The following is a 23404-nucleotide window of genomic DNA, read 5'->3' on the forward strand; positions in this document are numbered from 1 at the left end:
TAAGGATGTTGTGCATCTTTTCATTTGTCTATTGGCCATGTGTATTGGGTTGGCCAAGAATTCCTTTGGTTTTTAAGTAAAAATAAAAGACATTTTTCATGTTCACCAAGAACTTTATTGAACAGTGTATTCACCCTTTTGTTCCACTACCTTCTGCTATTTTTCAGGCAACTTCATAATTCCACCTTCTCAAAACTTTTTATCTTTCTGAGCAAAGAACTGTTCCAGGTGCCTTTTACAGTCTTCAGGGAACTGAATTTTTTTCCATTAATAGAATTTTGTAAAGACTGAAATAAATGGAAATCCAAAGATTCAATGTCTGTTGAATATGGCGGATGAATCAGAACTTCCCAGCCAGGCTATAACAGTTTCTGCCTGGTCATCAAAGAAACATGTGGTCTTGTGTTATCCTGATGGAAGATTATGTGTTTTCTGTTGACTAATTCCGTACGCTTTCATCGAGTGCTGCTTTCAGTTGGTCTAATTGGGAGCAGTACTTGTTGGAAATAATCATTTGGTTTTCTGAAAAGTGCTCATAATAGAGGACTGCCTTCCAATCCCACCATATACACGTCACCTTCTTTGGTCGAAGACCGGGCTTTGGTGTGGTTGGTGGTGGTTCATTTTGCTCGCCCCATGATCTCTTCCATTCCACATTATTATACAGTATCCACTTTTCATTGACCATCACAATTTGTTTTAAAAACAGAATGTTTTCATTACATTTCAGTACAGAATCATGTGAGGAAATATGGTCGAGAAGGTTTTTTTCACTTAACTTATGTGGAACCCAAACATCAAAGCGATTAACATAACCAAGCTGGTGCAAATGACTTTCAGCACTTGATTTGGATATTTCGAGTATGTCAGCTATCTCCTGCATGGTATAATGTTGATTGTTCTTGATATCTCAGTTTGATCGCTATCACGTTTAAGTGTTCTACCTGATCATGGAACATCATCCAGCGAGAAATCTCCAGCACGAAACTTTGCAAACCACTTTTGACACATTTGATCAGTCACAGCACTTTCTCCATACACTGCACACATCTTTCCTTTTTGTGTTTCATTTGCGTTTTTACCTTTCTTGAAATAATAAAGCATAATATGCCGAAAATGTTGCTTTTTTCTTCCATCTTCAATATTAAAATGGCTGCAAAACAATTCGCCAATTTTGATGTTTTTTTCTTTAAATGCACTCTGATACGACAGCTCTCATTATACAATCTAACAAAATTGTTTCGAATGAAGTTAAAGACAACTAAGCACAATCAGAGCCATCTTACAGAAAATACCGAATGAATTTTTTGGCCAGCCCAATTTTTTTTCCCCCTTTGGAAATGTCTATTTAGGTCTTTTGCCCATTCCTATTGATCATTTATTTAGTTTCTTTGTGAAAATATGACTCCATCCCTGAAACATGACCTCCTTTTCATTTTACCCAAAAATATGTCTTTTTGGCATATTTATTTTGAACTAAAGGAAATTAAGAAGCAGTTAATGCAAGAAAGGCACTGTGTTCTCCTCCTATTTGCCTAAGAGCAGGATGTAAATTTACAAAGGACAAAAATTAATCACGAGAGACAACTTTAGACCCTTATTAGCCTGGAGACAACACAAGAGGAATTTACATAACAAATTTTGCTAACTAGTGGCAAAAAACAAAATTCATCTGATTAAATTTGAAGATCTAATTGGCTCTATTGAATGATTCATGTATCAGGGACCATCCCATCTAGCGATTAGAAAGGAGTTCCAAAGGGCTACAGAAAAGGAAATGTTTTTAAGGGCAGAGAGGGGGGTGAGACAAGGAGGTCATAAAGAACGAATTTGTGAATATTGATAAAGGGAAACCTCACTAATATGTGGTCAAGCGGCCAGAAGGGGAGCTCTCAAGAAGTACCACTGAACATCAACTACAGGAAGAATTGTCAATTATAAACTCCAACAGAAGAATCATCAACAGGAAAGAATCATCAGTTACAGGCCCCAACAGGAAAAGATGTACATCGCATCTACTACAAGAAACCTAGTACCCCAGCAACTCCACCAATGAGAAACACTCATTATCCTAAATTCTCTTTTCTCCAATAGACTTTCTTTCAAAATAATGCCTCCTGATTTCCTCCCTTTTTCTGTAAAATAACATCCCTCTCCTTTGTTGGACTTGCCTATGGTTTTTGCCATTGCTTGCTTGTTCCGATTTATAATTCTCTGCTATTTCTGAATAAACACATTTCTGCTGGTAAAATAACTGTTTTATTTTATTATTTTTTTAAAATTAATTAATTTATTTTTGGCTGCGTTGGGTCTTTGTTGCTGTGTGCTGGCTTTCTCTAGTTGCAGTGAGCAGGGGCTACTCTTCACTGTGGTGCACGGACTTCTCATTGTGGTGGCTTCTCTTGTTGCAGAGCACGGGCTCTAGGCGCCTGGGCTTCAGTAGCTGTGGCACGTTGGCTCAGTAGTTGTGGCTCACGGGCTCTAGAGAGCAGGCTCAGTAGTTGTGGTGCACAGGCTTAGTTGCTCCGTGGCATGTGGGGTCTTCCCAGAGCAAGGCTTGAACCCGTGTCCCCTGCACTGGCAGGCAGATTCTTAACCATTGCACCACGAGGGAAACCCCTAACTGTTTTATTTTTAAGGTCAACAGATTATTTCACGAAGGGCACTCTCCTTTGGGAGATAAAAAGCGTCTAGCCGGCAGATTACCTCACTAGTGCTGGCCAGGAAATTCAGACTGACTGGTTAAGATTACATTCTTAGGAGAAGGTAAAACTGCAGTTAGGTTCGATATTAAGTCTTGCTATGCTGACATGCGTTTAGCACAAGTGACTCCATTTGGGGCCTGTTGTCTCTTTTTTTTAAGATTAGCTCTTACCCAACGTTACTTTCCCACATTATTTGGCATCCCTAGCGACTCAAGTACTTTTTCCTTTCTTTGTTACACCTCAAATGTATTGTTCTTTGTCGAAGGTGTTATATAAGATTGAATTCTAAGCCACTTCTTTTTCTTTTTTTAATGTCCTAAATTATTTATTAGGTAAGAATTTTACAAACATTACTTATATTCGCGGTAACAGTGGAGCACCTTCTCCAAACTTGCGGCCCTTTCTAAGGCCGCGGTTCTTTCTGCCTGCAGATGTCAGCCCTCACATCTCCCTGTGTCTAACTCAATTATTTGAGTTACTCAACCCTGTCTCTCTCATGTATGTATAAACATGTCAATAAACTCCTGTTTGTTTTTCTCTTGTTATTGCCTTTTGTTACAGAGCTTGAGCTGAAAAGGTAAAAACTGGGTAGAGGAAAGTTTCCCCACCTACATCTCTAAATACTTTACAGTGCTGAAGAACTGCAGACAACACTCCCCTGCCGTCCGCCTTCGGCCCCTTTAAGAGGAAAGGAAGCCCCTCCCTTCACTCTTGAAGCCTGGACGCCTTTTCCCAGCGTCCCTCGAGGTGCCTAGGGCTTTTGCTCCGCGGGGGCGGATGAGGAGTGCCCCTTCCCGCAGGCCTGTGGAGTTATGGGAACTACATTGCCCAGAACACACTGCATCAGAAGTAGAACAGTGTTGCTCCAATGAAAGACCAGGACAGGGGCATTTCCGGTCTTAGGAAGCGTGTCAGGGCTGGACTACCGGCTACTTCCTGGTTGAGGCCACTTTTGTTTCCCTCGGACTTGTTTACCGTGTCAGAGGCTGTAGATCTCTGAGTAGAGGTAGGGACTGCTGCTCCCGGCCCCGCTCTGCCCACAGAGTCCGATGGCGGCAGCGGCGCTGAGGGACCCGCCTCAGGTAAACGCTCGTCCTGCGGGCCCTCACCGCCCTCAGCCCACCAGACACGGAAGACCCGAGTGCGGGGCGCCTGCTCACGTGCCCGCAGCCCAGGCCGCGGTGTCCAGGAAGATGGGGGTCCCTATTTCTCACAGACAGTGTGATGGCGCGTGGGAGAGGGTTATAGGCGGAGGTACCGGCATGTGTAAAGGCTTTGAGGTAAGACTGAGCCGGGAGGCTTCTGAAAACTTGGGGTCCAGCCTTTGTTTTTAGGGGACAATGAGTGTGAGGGGGAGTCACGCCTGGATTGGCAAACAGAGGGACCTGGGAGCCATGGAGAGTTGTGAATGGAAGAGGGACACAATCTGTATTAGGGTTTTATTTATTTATTTATTTTTTGGCCGCACCACTCGGCATGTGGGATCTTAGTTCCCCAACCAGGGATAGAAACCAAGTCCCCTGCAGTGGAAGCACAGAATCTTAACCACGGGACTGCCAGGGAAGCCCCTATATTAGGGTTTTAAAAGTTTACCAAAAAGCTGCTCAGAGAGGGAACAGTCGGGAATGTGCGTGATGAGAATAGTGAGGCACAGATAAGTAGAGTCCTTGTCCAGGGTCAGAGATCTGGTAATAGGCAGCTCTGAAGACTGAAACACAGAGGTTAGTAAATTAATCCGAAGTCACCTGGTTCCAGGGCTGGGTGGGGATACGGGGGAGTCCTGTGCACATGGAACCCAGCCATGGTTCCTTCCTCTTCCCACATATTCTGGAGGTTAAAAAAGAACTTAGGGAATTTACACAAGGAAAGAGAGCATGTCCCAGGCCCTCACTAGTCCTGACATCAGCGGTATAGTGTCTGAAATTTGGTGTCTTGAGGCACTTCCCGTGCTGATTTCCTGTCTCTTGCCTGTGGGGACCCTGGCAGTACCCCAATGCAGGCCAATCAGTAACATAGTGGTGTTCCTATTTCTGGCAACCAGTGTAAACATATGGTGTGGGAGTTATCTCAGGAACATATAGCAGCATGAGCAAATGCTCAGTGTGACTGAGTTGGGAACAGGGTACAGTAGGTCTCCATTCTTTCTGTTAAGAACAAAGAGCAGGGAATCAAGAATCAGGCCTGTAATGTGGCTGCCTGAGAATCTTGGCATCTATTACGGAGATAATGGGAGATTTGTATAAGAGAAAGGAATTCGTCTTATTTAGGTTTAAAAGGCTCCACGTGGCTACACGGTGGAGAAGAGATTATGGGGTTAAGGCAGGTGGCAGGGAATTCAGGAGGAGGTTACTGCTATAATCCAGATGAGTGTTGATGGACCAGAGTTATGACCATGGAGGTGGAAGAAAAGGTTAGATTCCAGGTCCATTTTTAATGAAAGAGCTGAGTAGACTTTGGATGGTGTAGGTGAGGGAGAAAAATGAGGAGCCAGAGATGACCCTAGAGTTTTTCATCCTATCAGCTGAAAGGATGGAAGCTCCAACAAACTGGGATGGAAAAGTTGGTGGTAGGTTAATTTTCCTTGGGAACATCAGAAGTTTTGTTTTGGTCTTGTTAAGACTCTGAAAAGTTTCAGAGAACAGTTAGTGGAGTGGGCAGTTGGACACACAGGTCTGGAAATCTGGAGAAGGCTTTCAGGAGGGAGACTTCCAAAAGTGGTAGCTATTATGTAGACCAGGGTGGGGCTGTGGATGTTGTTTAGGAAGGGAATGCAGGTTTTAGTGACAACGCTATTGGAGAGTCAGAAGGACTAGGTTGCATACTAAGGAGTAGTTTTCTTCCTTGACACTATTGGGGTTGCTGGACCTCACAAAAAGAGATTAGGGAGAGGGGTGATATTGGAAATGGTGTGGGTTGATCTAGCAAGTAGCCAAGGCTTCCATGGGATGAATGGACTGGAGATAGCTGCTCCTATGTCCAGGAGGCATAGGAGTAATTGAGACAAGATGACACTGAGGCAGGGCTCCTGCTAATTCAGTACTGTATGAATTCACCAGGATTTGGTGGTGAGCTTTGATGGGTTGTAGGATGTTTCATTCTTGCTAGTGAATAAGGTCTGGGGCGAATATGGGCTTGGGAGAGTCACTGTGCCGGGCATGTGGGACTGGGCTTTTAATGAAGTTTGGGTGGACAGCAGAAGGTTGTGGTGGCTGAATGGACAGCAAGTGCAGCATGGAAGTGGAAGAGGGTCATGGATATCTGAAATTCACATGTGGCTCTGGGTGGTTAATATTGAAACAAAGATCACAGGCAACATCAATCATCAAAGCAGCATTGAGAATTTACCTGGCTGTGGGATGCATCAGAGGATTGGGATTGTACTAAATCATGTTAGTAATTTTCAAGCACTCTTCTGGATGCCGTTTGCCAAGTACATGGGTGAGTCCAGGGAGATGTCTGTGGTGTGGGGCAGGAAGGTGGCAAAGCTGGGGAAGTGCAACTGTGGGGTCTGAAGATGTGAGAGATGTGTCTACACAATGATGTGCACAAGGGGAGAATTGTGAGCTGATGGTCCACAGGCCCTGGAGTTGGGGCCTTAAGGGTGAAACATGAGCCCAAATTTGTGTCTTGGAGGCACAATCTGGAAGGCCCCAAGGGAATTGCTTGGCAGGCCCAGAGCTGAGATGGCATTTATGTGCTGCTGCGGCCCCCCGCCCCTCCATCTTTTGTTGCTGAGCACAGTAATCAATGGAACCCTGAGGAGAGCATGGGCATCAGTGGCACCAGGGCCTGGTATCTCCTTTGAGGTGGGGAGCTTTGAAAGAGGATGATTGTGGAGATGTGTGAGGAGTTGGATTGTGGGTTCTCAGAGAATATTCGTAGTTTCATTTGTACTAATCATGACAGGGTGGTGTGACCTTTCAGGACATTGCCATGTACTTCTCCTGGGAGGAATGGGGCCTCCTTGATGAGGCTCAGAGATGCCTGTACCTCGAAGTGATGCTGGAGAACTCTGCACTTGTATCCTCGCTGAAGAGTAAGTCCCTTACTCTTTTTTTTTTCCTCCTTACTCTTCCCAGTGACCTGGACTAGGCTCTTTCTTTCCTCCCTTCATTTTCTTCAGAGGATGTTGTCTTCTTCTCACATATGGACCATGGGAACTGCTTCCTTGCCTAGCTTTCTGAGTAGTTGCTGTCATAGCCAGGACTGGGTTGTTTACACTGCTTTCTCCTTTCTTTTGTAGCTTAATATCTGCTGTACTGATCTCTAATAGGTAATTGTAGTGAGCCTAATGAAGTCTACCTTATTAGTGAAGAGCATTTTTCATATAACTGTGGCCTGTTTGTATGTATTCTCTTCACGTCCGTTGCCCATTTTTTAACTCTATTTTTTTGTTATTAAGTCTTTTGAATACCTTGTATATTTTGAATGGTAACATCTTATCAGATAATGGCTTGCAAATATTTCCTCCCATTCTGTAGATTGCCTCTTTTTGTTGTTGATTGTTGCGTTGCTATGCAGAAGTATCTTCATTTGGTGTAGTCCTAGTTGTTTATTTTTGCTTTCATTGCCTGTGCTTTGGTGATATCCAGAAAAATCATCACTAGGACTAATTTCACAGAACTTTTTCCTTAGGTTGTCTTTAAGGGATTTTACGTTTTTAGGTCTTACATTTAAGTCTTTAATCTATTTCAAGTTAGTTTTTATAAGTGGTATAAGACAGGGGTCCAGTTTCATTTTTTTTTTACCTGTGGATATCCAGTTTTCCTGACACCATTCAGAATTTACTCTCCCTGCCACCACCACATTTTATGTTTTTGATGTCACAGTTCACATGTTCTTATATTGTGTATCCATTAACAAATTATTGTGGCTGTAATTATTCTAATCCTTTTTTTTAATCCTTTTGTTTTTAACTTTTATACTTGAGTGATTTAAACACCACCAACACAGTATTATAGTAATCTGAATTTTACTACATACTCAGTTTTACCAGTGAGTTTTATATTTTCCTATGTTTTCATGTTTCTATTTATTATCCTTTCATTTCTGCCTGAAGAACTCCCTTTGGCTTTTTTTTTTTCAAGTTTCAGATATTTATTAATCACTGTAAACCCCAACACAAAACAACAATGTGATTTCATGCATTTAGAGGGGAAATATTTCCTGGTTAAGTGGAAAATTGTGCAGATGGCTTCTGGAAGACCTTCATTCTAAGAAGCATTATAGTGAAACATTTCATTTAGAAATCTGGAACTTCTTTCTTCAGTTTGCTGTAATCGACATTCACTGAGTGGAACTTGTATTGATCATTGGGACCCAGTTTGTTCCAGGGTTCTGGGTTATTCTTTCTTTTTTTCCTCATTGGCCATGCTGGGCGGCTTGTGGGATCTTAGGTCCTAGACCAGGGATTGAACCCCAGCCACAGAAGTGAAAATGCCAAGTCCTAACCACTGGACTGTCAGGGAACTCCCTGGGTTATTCTTTCTGTCCCAGCTAACATCTGGATTGAACAATTCCAGGTGCAAGACATACAATGCTGCTCCAGTACCTCCCACTGTAATAAATACAAAGAGGGGGATCAAGCTAGGATGCTTCTTGGCCTGACCAGTGATCTGGTGGAGCATGGTTGCAACAGAGGCCTTGAGTTCAGATGGAGAAAAAGAAAAATGTGCAAGGCCCAGGACTAAGTAGTCTCTTCCCTTTGGCATTTCTTAGAAGTCAGGCTGAGTGTCAATGAACTCCCTCAGCTTTTGTTTGTCTAAAGTCTTTCTTTAATTGTGCAGGACAGCTTTGCTAGGTAAAATATTCTTGTTTGACAGTTTTTTTCTTCAGTGTTTTGAATACAGTATCTACAGGATATTTGTTCCAGGAGCCCGTGTGGATATCAAAATCTGTAGATGCTCAAGTCCCTTATATAAAATGACATAGTACAGTGAACAGAGTGAACCCTCTCTATCTGCAGGTTTAGAATTCACAGATTCAGAGAACCAACTGTATATCATCCCATTCTCTCCTAGGCTGCAAGATTTCTGCTGAAAAATCTACTGATAGCCTTATGAGAGTTCCCTGTGTGAAGGAGTTTCTTTTCTCTTCGTGCTTTCAAAATTCTGTTTGGGTTTTTTTGCTTGTTTACTGACAGTTTTGTTTATAATGTGTCTTGGTAATATCCTCTTTGGAATGAATCTGTACATGGACCTATGAACATCATGAATTGGGTGTTCACATCTCTTCCCAGACTTGGGAAGTCAGACATTATTTCTTCAAACTTTCTGACACTTTTTCTTTCTATCTCTCCTTCTTCTGGGACTCCAGTAATGCAAATATTGTTTTGCTTGATGGTATTCCATAGTTTACCTATGCTGACTTCACTTTCTTCCCCCCTCTGGCTGGATGATAAATGACCTGTGTTTGAGTTCACATATTCTTTCCACTGCTTGACCAAGTGTTTTGTTGATACTCTGTTGCATTTTTCTTTTCATTTGTTGTATTCTTCAACTTCAGAATTTCTGTTTGATTCTTTTTTATGATTCCTGTCTCTCGGAACTTCTTGTTTTTTTCCTGTATCATTTTCCTTATCATGTTGAGTTATCTATCTGTGTTCTCTTGTAGCTCACTGAGTTTCCTTTTTTTTAAAGTTATTTTATTTATTTTTGGCTGCATTGGGTCTTCGTTTCTGCACACGGGCTTTCTGTAGTTGCAGCAAGTGGGGGCTACTCTTCATTGCAGTGCGCAGGCTTCTCATTGCAGTGGCTTTTGTTGCGGAGCACGAGCTCTAGGCGTGTAGGCTGCAGTAGTTGTGGCTCATGGGCTCTAGAGCACAGGCACAGTAGTTGTGGTGCACGGGCTTTGTTGCTCCATGGAGTGTAGCATCTTCTTGGGCCGGGGCTTGAACCCATGTCCCATGCATTGGCAGGTGGATTCTAAACCACTGCACCACCAGGGAAGCCCCCTTACTGAGCTTCCTTAAAACATTTATTTTGAATCCTTTGGTGGTTCGTAGATCTCCATTTCTTTGAGGTTGGCTACTGGAAAATTATTATGTCCCTTTGATGGTATCATGTTTCCTTGTTTTTCATGTTTCTTTTATCCTTGTGTTGATGTGTGTATGTGTGGTGAATCAGTCATTTCTTTCAACATTTTGGGGTAAATTTTGGTTAGAGAAATAGCTTCACCTTCATGTGAATGCAAGGGTGCTGGCTGGGTGGGGTATTGTGGTGTTGACTCCAGTGAAGACCCTGGGAATATAGTCTCTGTGCAGATCTGTCAGCTGAGATCAGAGTGGTGAAGACTGTAGGGGTCCTCAGTGACCATGGCAGCAGTAGTATGCAGTGGTGGCAATGGCTTTTGGAGTCTTTGGTGACAAAGACTGCTGGGAATCCACTGATCTCCTTTTCTCCCATTGAGGATGTTATGGCTAAGGGGATTTCCTTTGGAATCCATGCTGATGAACTCTACAGGATCCTCTAATGTGAAAACTGGGGAGTCTGCTGCTATCGGAGGGGTTCTTTGTTGTCAGTGACAAAGCCTGCAAGGGTCCTCCACAGAGCAGGCCACTAGGGACCATGATGGCACAAGCCCAGTGGCTGACACAAGTAGCTCTCACTTACGTACTTTGATCCTAACCATCCAGCCATCTCTGCTAAGCCAGTTTTCCCAGCGATCCTTTCTGTGCAGTTATTCTCCTTCTTTTGCTCCACTGTGTTGCTGTTTGTCTTAATTGGACACTTATGCTGTACCCCACATCCACCCCAGGGCTATTTTTATTCATTGATAGCTGTCTAATTGTTTTTGGAAGGGGAATGAATGCTAGTATCTCTTATTCTGTCATCTCACTGGCATCACTCACATAGATCTCTTTTCTCTGGTCGTTTTTTGTGCTGAGTTGCTCTGGGACAGTGCTGGCCATTCTTTTTTTTTTTTTTTTTTTGCTGTACGCGGGCCTCTCACTGTTGTGGCCTCTCCCGTTGTGGAGAACAGGCTCCGGACGCGCAGGCTCAGTGGCCATGGCTCACGGGCCTAGCCACTCTGCGGCATGTGGGATCTTCCCGGACCGGGGCACAAACCCGTGTCCCCTGCATCGGCAGGCGGACTCTCAACCACTGCACCACCAGGGAAGCCCCCTGGCCATTCTTTTGTGCTGTTTTTCTCTTAGGACTTGCATCATGTGTCCCAGGTACTTGCTCAGCTAGGAGTTGGGGGGAGAATCCTTTGTGCATCACAGGATAGACATGACTCCAGTCATGGAAGAGTGGGCTCAGAGGGAGCCTGGCCTTGGTGAATGGCAGTTGGTGAGGGTGTGACACCAGGGCTGTGTGTAAGACCATACCAGAGATCTGTCCCATTCAACCAGTGTTTTGTTTCCATTGCCTGTGTCCACATCCCATTGCCATTTGTTCTTCCACATTGTTGATACTTTGCCAACTTGTCAGTTCTAGTAGTTATCATTTCCGCTCTGGCTTCTTTCCAGCAGTAATCTCCATCTCTCTAAACCCCACATCTCAACCATTTCTTTGACAGGTCTCCCTGTAGTGTTCTCCAACATGAGGCCATACATGCTGTGCTTGGAGGTGTGCATATATCCTTATATTGACTTTCAACAGTATCTACTCTGTTACAGTTGATTTTCATGGGATGGATACATTCACATTCTTCTACACAGCCTCATGTCAACCAACAGGAATGGTTCTGTAGGAAGCCAATGACAGAGGAGTAAGTTGTAAACCCTACCTCTGTTCCTTCTGTTATACACTGTCTTTGTGTCCTTCCCTTGGTGGGGTTTCCACCATTCGGTGACTTTAGGAGCCCAGCAATGCACAGCAGTCATTTCTTCAGAGTTCAACCCGTTTGTCTTCAAAAGTATCCCTGGACCCATGCCTAGATGTGACGGATGCACATTTGTGATGGGCTTGCCCCATTCCTATAATGTCAACATATACTTCATCAGTATTTCTTTGGGTTCAGGTTGCTGCTGTGGAGCACAGGATGCAGAGGTACCCTTTTAACAAAGCATTTCTGTAGGAATCTCACAGGCCAGAACTCCCAGTCCAGCTCCATTTTCCCAGAAGACCCACCCCTGTCAGATGTGTGGTCCAGTCTTTTTTTTTTATTTTAAAAAATATTTATTTATTTACTTATTTATTTATTTTTGGCTGCGTTGTTGTGCACGGTCTTTCTCTAGCTGAGGTGCTGTGCACGGTCTTTCTCTAGCTGAGGTGCATGGGCTTCTCACCGTGGTGGCCTCTCCCATTGTGGAGCACAGGTTCTAGGCGTATGGGCTTCAGTAGTTGTGGCTCGTGGGCTCTAGAGTGCAGGCTCAGTAGTTGTGGCACACAGGCCCAGTTGCTCTGTGACATGTGGGATCCTCCTGGACCAGGGCATGAGCCCATGTCCCCTGCATTAGCAGGTGGATTCTTAACAACTGCGCCACCAGGGAAGCCCTGTGGTCCAGTCTTGAGAGTCATTTTCCAGTTGGCTGAGCAGCAGGGAACACAACACAGCTAGAAACTCGAGGTGTGGGGCATGTGAAAAATATTTTTATTTCAGGGCAAGCAAACAACACCAGAAGCAGCACATGGGAGAAAAACCCTTCTTAGGCAGTGTAGACAAGGTTTCACTTGTGAAGAGTTGCAATTTCCAGGAGTCATGGAAGGCTTTTACCTGCAGGGAGCTTGGGAAGGACTTCCTAGTCTTGTCAGGACACCTCCAGCAACAGGCCACTCACTCCCGGGAGAAGCCAAAAAAAATCTCTGAGTGTGGGGTGACTTGTCGAAAAAGAAAAATTCATTATACTCGGGGAGAATGCAAGAAAGCCTTCAACCCCCAAAACACACTTGATCAGGACCAGGGTGTCCACACTGGAAGACAGTGTTTTGTGTGCCAGGACTGTGGGAAAGCATTCAGGTTCAAATGCTTGTATGTTGTGCATCAGAAAGTCCACACTATAGAAGGGCTTTACATGTGTGGTGAATGTGGCAAATCTTTTAAGTGGAGCTCAACCCTCAGTCAACATGAAAGAGTTCATACTGGGGCAAGGCAGTACAAGTACAGCAAATGTGGAAAATCCTTTAGCTGCAAATCTTTGCTCGTTTATCCCAAAAAAGGTCACATTGGAGAAAAATGATACATGTGCAGTGAATGTGCACAGTCTTTTAGCTATAGCTCTATCCTTACTCAGCAACAGAGTATTCACCCTGGAAAATGGCCTTATGCGTGCACTGAATGTGGGAAGTCTTTTACTGATAGGTCTGTCCTCTGTTATCATCAGAGAGTTCACACTGGAGAAACGCCTTATGAGTATAATGAATGCAGGAAGTCTTTTACCTATAGCAAAAACCTCCGTTATCATCAGAGTTCACGAAGGAGATAGGCCTTATGAGTGCAGTGCACATTGGAAATCTTGTACTGCTAGGTCTGGCCTCCATGATCATCAGACAGTTCACACTGGAGACCGGCCTTATGAGTGCAATGAATGTGGGAAATCTATCACCTTCAGCTCCAGACTTCACTGTCATCAGAAAGTTCACACTGGTGAAACACCTTGTAATAGTAATGAATGTGGGAAACCCTTTAGCAAAAAAATCTACTTTCTTTCAACATCAAAGAGTTCACACTGTGTAAAGGCCTTAGCTTTTTAGGAAATGTGCGATTGTCCTGTTGATTATAATGGCACTAAAGGAGCCATATATCTGAACTCAGTGTTGTACAAATGTTCACAGTTAGGAGATCCCCTGTAAGTTTGAGTTATATGAAAGCATGTGTGGCTTGTTATACTCTGATCTGCTCAGGGCTGTTGCCAAATTTAAGTCACTGCCAATTTCTATGGCCAAAGACGTTTTACCTTTACAACCTGGCAGGTCCCCACAGTTTGCATCAGTCACCATCCCAGTGTGCTCAGGGAAGCTGACCACTGGTCTCCCATGTAAAGGTTTGTGGATTCCTGTAGTCTCTCACTGATATTCTCCTTAAGGCCGTTACTGCAGAGGCGGGAACACAAAGGTAGTGAAAATGGAGATCTGTAGTCCTGGGATGTAGCTTTGTGGCCCAGTCTGTATTCCTGTTGACATGGTTGGAAACATCCTTCATTGCTCACCAATGTTGGCTTCCACTGAGGCAAGACTGATTCTCAGAGGGCATGAGGAGAGACATGGTGGTCACTATAGCATTCCCAAATTTATTTTCTTAAAAGGGATGCACAGATTTGTGAAATGTAAAGCCATTTTTTATAGCTGTATTTAAAGGTATAATTTACATTGAATTAAACTTTATACATTTTCTTATATACATAATTTAAAGTATAATATTTGATAAGTTTTGCTGTAGGTATGAACCTGTGAAACTACCATCATAGTTATAATGGCCATATCCATTGCTGTATATTTACCTCATGTCCTTTTATAATCTCGCCCTGCCCTTCCCTCCCTCCAAATAATCATCAATTTACTTTCACTTAAAATTGATACCTTTGCATTTTGTAGAATTTATATGGTGGGAATCATTAAATATTTACCCCTTTTCCAGGTTTACTTTATGTTGTATAACTACTTTGAGATTCATCAATGACATTATGTGAATACTTAACCTTTTTCTTTTGCTGAGTAATCTTATATTTGGATAAATTGCTATTTGTTTATTCATTCATCTATTTATGGACATTTGGGTTATTTCCAGATTTTTGACAATTTAAAAATAAACGTGATACAAACATTTGTGTACATTTCTTAAAATGAATATATTTTATCTTTTTTCAATAACTTTGAGTGCAGTGTCTGAGTCATAGGGTAGGTGAATATTTAACTTTTGAAGAAACTAACAAATTTTGATCTAAAATGACTATCTTTTTGCATTCCTACCAGCAGTGTATGAGGGTTCCATTTCCTCACATCCTAGTGAATCCTGATTTGTTTAATTATTTTAATTTTAGCTCTCCTTTTAAAATTTATTTTTATTTATTTATTTATTATTATTATTTTTTTTTTTTGCGGTACGCGGGCCTCTCACTGTTCTGGTCTCTCCCATTGTGGAGCACAGGCTCCGGATGCGCAGGCTCAGCAGCCATGATTCACGGGCCCAGCCGCTCCGCGGCATGTGGGATCCTCCCGGACCAGGGCATGAACCCACGTCCCCTGTATCGGCAGGCAGACTCTCAACCACTGCGCCACCAGGGAAGCCCAGCCCTCCTTTTTAAAAAATATTTATTTATTTATTTGGTTGTGCCAGGTCTTAGTTGTGCCAGGTAGGCGCCTTAGTTGTGGCATGTGAACTCTTAGTTGTGGCATGCATGTGGGATCTAGTTCCCTGACTAGGGATCGAACCCGGGCCCCCTGCATTGGGAATGCAGTCTTATCCACTCTGCCACCAGGGAAGTCCCCAATTTTAGCCCTTTTAATAAGTTTGTCATGCTATCTCAGTGTTGGTTTAATTGGATTTCCTTAAGGATTCATGATGAGCATTTTTTCGGATGTGTATATGCTATCTGTATGTCTTTGGTAAAGTGTGTGCTCATATCATTTAGGCTGTTTTCCTTTATGAGTTAGGGCTATTTCCTTTTCACAAATAGGACAGTGAAATAACAAAGATATATTGGAATTTTACCCGTTTTACTCCTTGAATAACATAAGTGATTCTTTTGCTTTATGGAATAATTGTTTTCAATTCCGGAAAAATATTTCTTAATTTTTGCAAATTTGGGGACTTTCCTGGTGGTCCAGTGGTTAAGAATCTGCCTTCCAATGCAGGGGACATGGGTTCGATCCCTGGTTGGGGAACTAAGATCCCACATGCACTGGGGCAATTAAGCCTGCGTGCTCTAGAGCTTGCGCACCACAACTAGAGAGAAGCCCACGCACTGCAATGAAAGATCCTGCATGCCGTAACTAAAATACCACATGCCACAACTAAGACCCGACGCAGCCAAATAAATAAAATAAATTAAATTTTGCAAATTTGTATGCTATACACAATGTAATGTTCATATTTATCATACACAATTAATTTGCATTATAGATTTATCTGCATTATTAACACACTTCATCACTTTCCTAAGTTAGACATTTAATAATATAATAAAGCCCTGCTTTGTAGTTTTCACCCATTTTCCTGGTCTATCTTGGGGATTGGTGGGTTGGAGCAGGACTTTAAGGTGGACCAGGTGTGGGACTTCCCTGGTGGCACAGTGGTTAAGAATCCGCCTGCCAATGCAGGGGACATAGGTTCAAGCCCTGGCCCGGGAAGATCTCATATGCCCCAGAGCAACTAAGCCCGCATGCCACAACTACTGAGCCTGCACGCTAGAGCCCGTGCTCTGCAACAAGAGAAGCCACTGCAATGAGAAGCCTGCGCCCACAACGAAGAGTAGCCCCTGCCTGCTGCAACTAGAGAAAGCCTGTGCGCAGCAACAAAGACTCAATGCAGACAAAAAAAAAAAAAAAAAAGGTGGACCAGGTGGTATTAGGACAGACATTCTGAAGCCCTTCTGGAAGCCAAAGAATAGGTCAGTGATCAGACTCCCCAAACGTGGCCCATACAATGTGGGTTTAAATCTCGTCACCAGCCATCACTGAGACAACAGGCAAAACAATCCACTATCTGGGTTGTCTCCTGTGTAAAATGGGGATAAAGAGCAGCCCTGTGCCCAGGCCTTTGGAGGAGCTGAGGTGCCCGTTCTGTATGCAGTGGCTACACCACCAGCCACACCTGCAGGTGATATCCCCAAGCCATATACCTCTGGGCCCTTCTGTTCCCAGGTGCTTGTGAGAAACAAATGGGGCTTCCTAGAACACTCTGGTCCACTGGAAAACGTGTCTTCAGGTTACTGAGGTCTCATTGTGGAATCCCAGGGAATCTGTGGGCCACTCTAGAGGTCCCCAAGATTTACTTCACTGACTGTGACAGGGAGGTGATGAAGATGTTCACCGTAGCCTCTGTGACGGTCAGTCAAAGCAACAAAATACAGCCTGTACTGGTACCAGAATTCCAGGATTTGCATTTTGAGAATTTCTTTTTAATTTTCACAGCACTCTGGGTATTGGGAGCTATTACTGTATTGCTGGAGAAATCCAGGATCACAAAGATGAAGTGGGTCCCCCAAGGTCACACCACAGAAAGTATCAGATTCAAGAGGCTGGATTCAAACCTGGGAGTCTAGCTGCCGAACTGGGGACAGTCCCTTTATCATGGCACTTGAAGCCTTCAGCCCGGGGCAGGTGCACATTGAGGTTCATGGAGACTCAGCTGCTGCTGCTGTTATTGTTGGATTTATTTCCGTGATCGTTTCCCCATTCCTTGGATGTCCCAGAGCAGTTAATGTCTACTGTGGAAAACAGAATGGAGGTTTCTCAAAAAACTGAAAATAGAACTGCCATGTGATCCAGCAATTCCATTCCTGGGTATATATCCAAAGAAAACAAGAATAATAATTTGAAAAGGTACATGCACTCAATGTTCATAGCAGCATTATTTACAATAGCCAAGATATGGAAGCCACCTAAGTGCCCATCAACAGATGAATGGATAAAAAAGATGTGGTACACACACACACACATGCACGCATGCCCACATGCAGTGGAATACCACTCTGCCATAAAAAATGATATTCTGCCATTTACAGCAACATGGATGGACCTGGAGGGTATTATGCTCAGTGAAAAAGAGAGACAAATATCACATGTGGAATCCAAAAAATACAGAAAACTAGTGAATATAACAAAACAGAAACAGACTCACAGATACAGAGAACAAAGTAGTGGTTTCCAGTGGGGAGAGGGAAGAGGGGAAGGGCAAGATAGGGGTAGGGGACTTAGAGGTACAAACTGCTATGTAGAAAATAAATAAACAACAAGGATATATTGTACATCACAGGGAATTACAGCCATTATTTTGTAATAACTTTAAATGAAGTATAATCTATAAAAATTTTGAATCACTATGTTGTACACCTGAAACTAACATAATATTATAAATCAACTATACGCCAATAAAAATAAAAATAAATGTTTAAATCAGGGAAAAATATTGAGCTCAGCTTAACTCATCTCTTCTCAGACTTTAGTATCTCCTAATAAAAATTATTGAGGTCTTAACTTTTTTCACCCTTCTCAGATGCTTCCCCAGAGTTATCTCTGCCACTATCTTTGACTAACTACATAATCATTATAAATAGTTCCTTATAATTCGCATTTCACAACTTTTTTTTTTCCGATATCATCTATTCCTCATGCACAACAGCCCCAACAATCACTGGAGAAATGATAACCCCCTCCCAGCAAGAAGATGAGATGATGGGGTTCAGATGCCCCTTTTGCACATGTCCTCTGCCTGAGAACACTATCACTCATTGAGCAGGCACTACACTATACCAAAACAATTTCATAAGTTGCTCTCCATTTGAGATAGATGTCAGATTCCTAAGGGAACTGAATATATCTTTGGTCATTGAGTAAGAAATATTAAGTGGCTAGACAGTTCTGCTTTATGGTTTAGACACAATCAGTGAGGATACAGGCATGACAGATGTTCTCTGGGAAACAGAGGCAGAGAAAACTTCTTGTCCTATTTCAGGGAGGCCTAAACATCGTTACTCATCTTCCAAGTCATGGCCCTAACTAAACATACAGAGTTAAAAAAACAACCAACACTTCTAACTGTATGTATTTGAATAGCAATAAAACGTTTATTACATTCCAGCTAAGAGCGGATGCATTTTGAGTCTGAATGAGAATATGTCCGCTCGCATTTGTAGCCTTTGGAAATAATTGGAATAATCTTTTTAGCCACAGGGGGCCATTTTGAGCTTACAGAGACCGGAATAATGTTTCTAAACAAATGATCCGTGGCAGACAACGCTCCCCGGAGACCCGCGAACCGCCCCTTTAAAAAGGGATAATCACATTCCTTTCCCCCCAAGGTTAGTCATTTCCCAGCGCTACTCTCAGTGCCCCAGAACCTTTCTTTTTTTAATTTAAGTATGGCTGATTTACAATGTTATATTGGTTTCACGTATACAACATAGTGATTTAATTTTTTTTTTTTTTTTTTGGCCCCGTCAAGCGGTATGTGGGATCTTACCCTGCAGTGGAAGCGCGGAGTCTTAACTACTAGACCGCCAGGGGTCTCTGATTCAATATTTTTATAGCGTGTACTTCATTTAAAGTTATTACAAAATAATGGTTATATTTCTCCGTGCTGCGCAGAACGTTTCTTGGCCAAGGTGGACTCCGGGAATGTCCTCCTGCGCAGCTGTGGGAACTACACTACCCAGAGGGCAATGCGCCCAATGGTGGCGGAGTTGAGCCAATGAAAGCCCAGGGCAGAGGTACTTCCGTGCGTGGGCTTCGCTTCGGGGCGGGATTTCTGGCGTCTTCCTTGTGGCGGTCATTTTGGCCTTTCTCAGGTCGGGTCGCCCACTCAGAGGCTCGGAGCCAGGGGTCTTAAAAGAAGGCGTCAGAGGCCTCCACAGAGGCAGATCCATGGCTTGGCGGTGGCGCACCTCGGGGTGACCCGTAACAGGCTGAGATCGGGACCTCCACGCCTCACAGACTCCGCTTCGTCCACAGACTCCGATGGCGGCGGCGGCGCTGAGGGACCCGCCTCAGGTAAACGTTTGTCTTCCGGGCTCTCACCGCCCTCACCTCCCCCAGACACTAAAGACCCAAGTGCGGGGCGCCTGCTCACGTGCCTGCAGCTCGGGGCGCGGTGTCCGGGACGGTGAGCCGGTTGTGGGTAGGTCTTTTTCTGACAGTGTGATGGCGCGTGGGAGAGGGTGGCAGGCGGAGGGACCCGCAAGTACAAAGGCTGGGAGGTCGGACTGAGGCGGGAGGATTCAGGAAACCTGGAGTCCGTCTTATGTCTGCAGGACACAGACTGTGAGGCGAAGTTGTGCCTGAGGAGATTTACTTTCATTCTGAAGGGTGTGAGCAAAAGAGGGACACTGAGATAGGATTCTAAAAGTTTTCCTAAGGCTGCTCAGAGGAAGAAGAGACGAGAAGAGAGATAATAGATACGGGAAATGTCGAATCCTGTAAAAGATTACACAGCTGGCAAGAGTCTGCTCTCAGGACTGAGGCCCGGAGGTAATTCAGACATCTCGAGCTCACCTGGCTCCTGGGCTGGCCAAGGGTACTTAGCGGTCTGAGCCCAAGGATGCTGGCCGTGGTGGTCAAACTCTCAAACAACCTCTCTTTTTCCACAGATTCCTGTAACTACGGAATCGCTTAGTGATACTGGTTTGTGGAGTTTATTTCAGGGTCTCGTTAGTCCTCACCCCACCCTTGTGGTCTCTGGGGTAATAGCGTCCTGGTACTGTTCTGCCACTCTTCCAGGCCTTGGGCCTGGGGGCCTTGAACAAACACCAGGCCTAGAGTTATGTAAGATGGTTCCTATTTTTGACAAGGAGTGGAATCAGATGAGGAAAGTACCAGATCTGGCATAGGTACCAGAATGTGCAAAGGCCTGGAGGGGAGGGGAGGGAGGGTTCAGGGACGTGCAGGTATCTTTTCTTTCTCATGGTAGCTGAGAGCAGTGGAGCAGGAGGCAGGTCTGGAACAGCTTTTTTTTTTTTGGCTGCGTTGGGTCTTCATTGCTGCGCGTGGACTTTCTCTAGTTGCAGTGAGCGGGGGCTACTCTTACTTGTGGTGCGTGAGCTTCTCATTGCAGTTGCTTCTCTTGTTATGGAGCATGGGCTCTAGGTGAGCTGTGCTCTGTGGGCTCAGTAGTTGTGGCACACAGGCTTAGTTGCTCCATGGCATGTGGGATCTTCCCAGACCAAGGATTGAACCCGTGTCCCCTGCATTAGCAGGCGGATTCTTAACCACTGCACCACCAGGGAATTCCCTGGAACAGCTTTTTGAGAAATTGGGTGTCTCTTCTGGAGGTGATAGGAGCAATGAAAAATTTGGAGCAGTGGAGACAGGTGATCTGACCCAGGTCTCAACAGGCTCCCTGTGGCTGCAGCATGGAGAACAGTATTGGCATAAGGGAGGTGATAGGAAGACCAGGGAGAAGGATACTCCTATAGTCTGTGTGAGTGTGCTGGTAGCTGGACCAGGGTGGTGGCCATGGAGGTGGGAGATGTGGCTGGATTCTGGATTGGTGTTTTAGGTATGGCAAGCTGGATTTTCTAATTTTGAGGTTGAAAGAAGGAGTCAGGGATGAAGTGAAAGTATGGATTTTGCATGTGGAAGGATGGAAGCTCTACCAACTGATATGGGAAAGTCCATAGTAAGAGTAATTTTCACTGGGGATATCAGAAGTTTTATTCTTGACCTCTTAAGGGTATGAGGTGTTTCAGAGTGCAGTTTGCGGGCATCCTCCTCTGAGGAGGAGTTTGGGATGGAGACTTATCCAAAAGGTAGTAGACAGTGTGGACCAGGGAGGAGCTGTAGATCATTTTAGTATGGGGAGTCCTGGTCAGGAGGATAATGGTAATAATAGCCTAGGAAGAAGAGAATGGGTCTGTGGACTGGGCTTCCTGCTTGGACCCCTGGTTGTGGGAGGTAGGTGTCACAACATGGGTGAAGAAGTTAGTCACAGAGAGGGTTATAAGGGTAAATGGTTTGGCATGCAACCAAGGCTTCTTAAGGATCAGTGGACATGAGATGGATGCAGAGGCATCATCAGGAGTAATTCAGACAAGCTGGTGTTTATTCACTGCTCTACCAACTCACTAGGGTTTTGTTGTAACCCTTGGTGGGACCTGGGGTGTTCTAGTCAGGCTGGCAGATTAGCTTGGGGACACAAGCGGTCATCTGGGAAACTCACAGATGATGTAGAGGGCCAGGTGCTGGGCCTTGAATGAGGGTTAGGTGGAGAAAGGAAAGCTATGACTGGTGAGGGTTCATCAAGTGCAGCACAAGTGGAGTAGGGCCATGGGTATCTGAGATCTGATGTGGTTCTTAGTGGGTGAGGTTGAAGCAAGGGACAGTCAAGGAAGGAGGCCTTCATAGCAGGATCCAAGGCTGCCTTTGTCAGTGGGAACTGTCACAGTCTAGGGTCGTACTTGATCATGTTTGAATTTGCCAAGCATTCTGTGGATCACATATACTGAGTAATGAATAGAGAGGCTGAGGAGATGATTTTGGTGTAGAGCAGGAGGGAGGCTGTGGCTGTGGGAGTGAAGTTGTGAGACAGTTGTTGTGGAAAGAGTGATGTACACATGGAGAGGGAGCATGAACTCATGGTTCCAGGACCCTGGTGTTGGCATAAGTGTCAAGGGTGAGCCCAAGATTGGTGGTGTCTGGGAGAAATGATCTGGGGAACCCCAGGGGAATTGCCTGAGAAGAGTGGGGTGTTGTGGCTTTATGTGCTAGGTCCAGAGCTTAGATGACATCTGTCTACCCACCTGCTTGTTATTGAGGGCTGATACAGTGATCAAAAGGACCATGATGAGACAATGGGTATCAGTGCCACCTGAGCTTGGAAATGTTCATGAGGTGGGGAAGGGAGAGGGGTAAGCAACTGATAGATTGGGGAGGTGGTGAAATTAGGATCCTAAGGGGAAAGCTGGTCATGAAATGAACTATCCCCATCATGTCAAGGCTGTGTGACCTTTGAAGTTGTCCCTGTGGGAATGCAGCTGTGAGAGCGAAGTGTGGTTCAAAGAAAGATGTGCATGTGAAGAGGTAGTGTGAACTAATGGCCCTAGAACCCTGTTGTTGGGGTCATAAGGGTGAAGGAAAGACCAGTGTCAGATCACTCACACCTTCCCTGTGGCCAGTGTCTCTCCCTAACCTATGTTTGTGACACCCACCTTATTGACAAGAGGAAATGTGGCCTACATGCAAGACCCAGAGGTCAGATGTCACCTATCTGCTCATCTGCCTATTGATGTGGGAAGACACTGAATCAGTGGGAATATGAGAGAGTGATTCTAATGGCACCAAGGTCTGGTATCTCCTCTGAGGTGGGGAGTAGAGTGAGCAGAGGATAGATTGGGGCTGGGGGTGGGGGGAGTGGGGAACATGGCATGATGATCTTGGAATCATAGGAGAGAAGCTGATGGTGGAATGAACTGTCTCCATTATGACAGGGTATGAAATTTGAGGATGTGGCCATTGACTTCTCCCAGGAGGAGTGGGGGCTCCTTGATGAGGCTCAGAGACTCCTGTACTACAATGTGATGCTGGAAAACTTTGCACTTGTAGCATCCCTGGGTAAGACGTTCACACTCTTTCCAGTGTTCTGAGATGATGTCCTGTTTTTCCTTTTTTCCCTGGAGTTAGCATTGTCTTTTCCACAGCTGGATCATGGGCTCTGCTAATTTCCTCTACTTTCTTGTCAGATGTGCTGTGGATGCCAGCACTGAGCTGTGTGTCATGCCCTGAGTAATGGACTCCCCAAGCATCCCTAACACCTGTTGCCTCCAAAAGTGCAGAGATGGGTCTGGGAGTCAGGAATCTTGTAGTTGGCTTAATGAATCCCAACTTGCTTGTCCTCTCCCTGGTGGAGTGACTATGTCCAGATCCATGGCCTCCAGTTCTTCCCCCTTCTTCTAGCTAAAGTTCTTTGTGACTGCCTGTGCCAGATCATGGTCATTACTTACATGATCCATGGGCTGTTTTTGTAAGACTCTCCTTTAGTTGTTTTTTGTAATGTTTTCTTTTTCTTCTCCAGGAATATCTCATTTTATTAGAGACTTTAAAAAAAAAATGAACTATAGTTGATTTACAATGTTGTGTTAGTTTCTGGTGTACAGCAAAGTGATT

The 23404-nt window shown here is 44.4% G+C and overlaps 2 protein-coding genes and 1 long non-coding RNA gene across 13 annotated transcripts in view; 1 reads left to right on the forward strand and 2 right to left on the reverse strand.

The window, feature by feature from the left end:
* LOC101284368 (zinc finger protein 211-like) overlaps positions 1-23404 on the reverse strand; it is a 274839-nt gene that overhangs the window by 88130 nt on the left and 163305 nt on the right. The window lies entirely within an intron of this gene.
* The window catches only part of LOC101283876 (zinc finger protein 551), a 270119-nt gene continuing 250348 nt past the window's right edge, over positions 3634-23404 (forward strand). Inside the window, exons 1-2 of one of the 7 annotated variants that reach the window (XM_049703229.1) lie at positions 3634-3985; positions 6630-6741. In XM_049703229.1, coding sequence (XP_049559186.1) covers positions 3755-3985; positions 6630-6741 — 343 coding nt within the window. In that variant the 5' untranslated portion in view covers positions 3634-3754. Of the gene's footprint in view, positions 3986-6629; positions 6742-19022; positions 19298-22728; positions 22853-23404 lie in introns of those variants that run through there. The other 6 variants (XM_049703226.1, XM_033411891.2, XM_049703228.1 and 3 more) reach the window with 6 other exon arrangements.
* Positions 14635-19025, reverse strand: LOC125962698 (uncharacterized). The gene is made up of 2 exons (XR_007474274.1): positions 18771-19025; positions 14635-17016 (listed from the first exon to the last, which is right to left on the reverse strand). It is a non-coding gene; the product is annotated as an uncharacterized LOC125962698 (long non-coding RNA).

This window comes from Orcinus orca, chromosome 20, assembly GCF_937001465.1.
Source record: "Orcinus orca chromosome 20, mOrcOrc1.1, whole genome shotgun sequence".
Lineage (NCBI taxonomy): Eukaryota > Metazoa > Chordata > Mammalia > Artiodactyla > Delphinidae > Orcinus > Orcinus orca.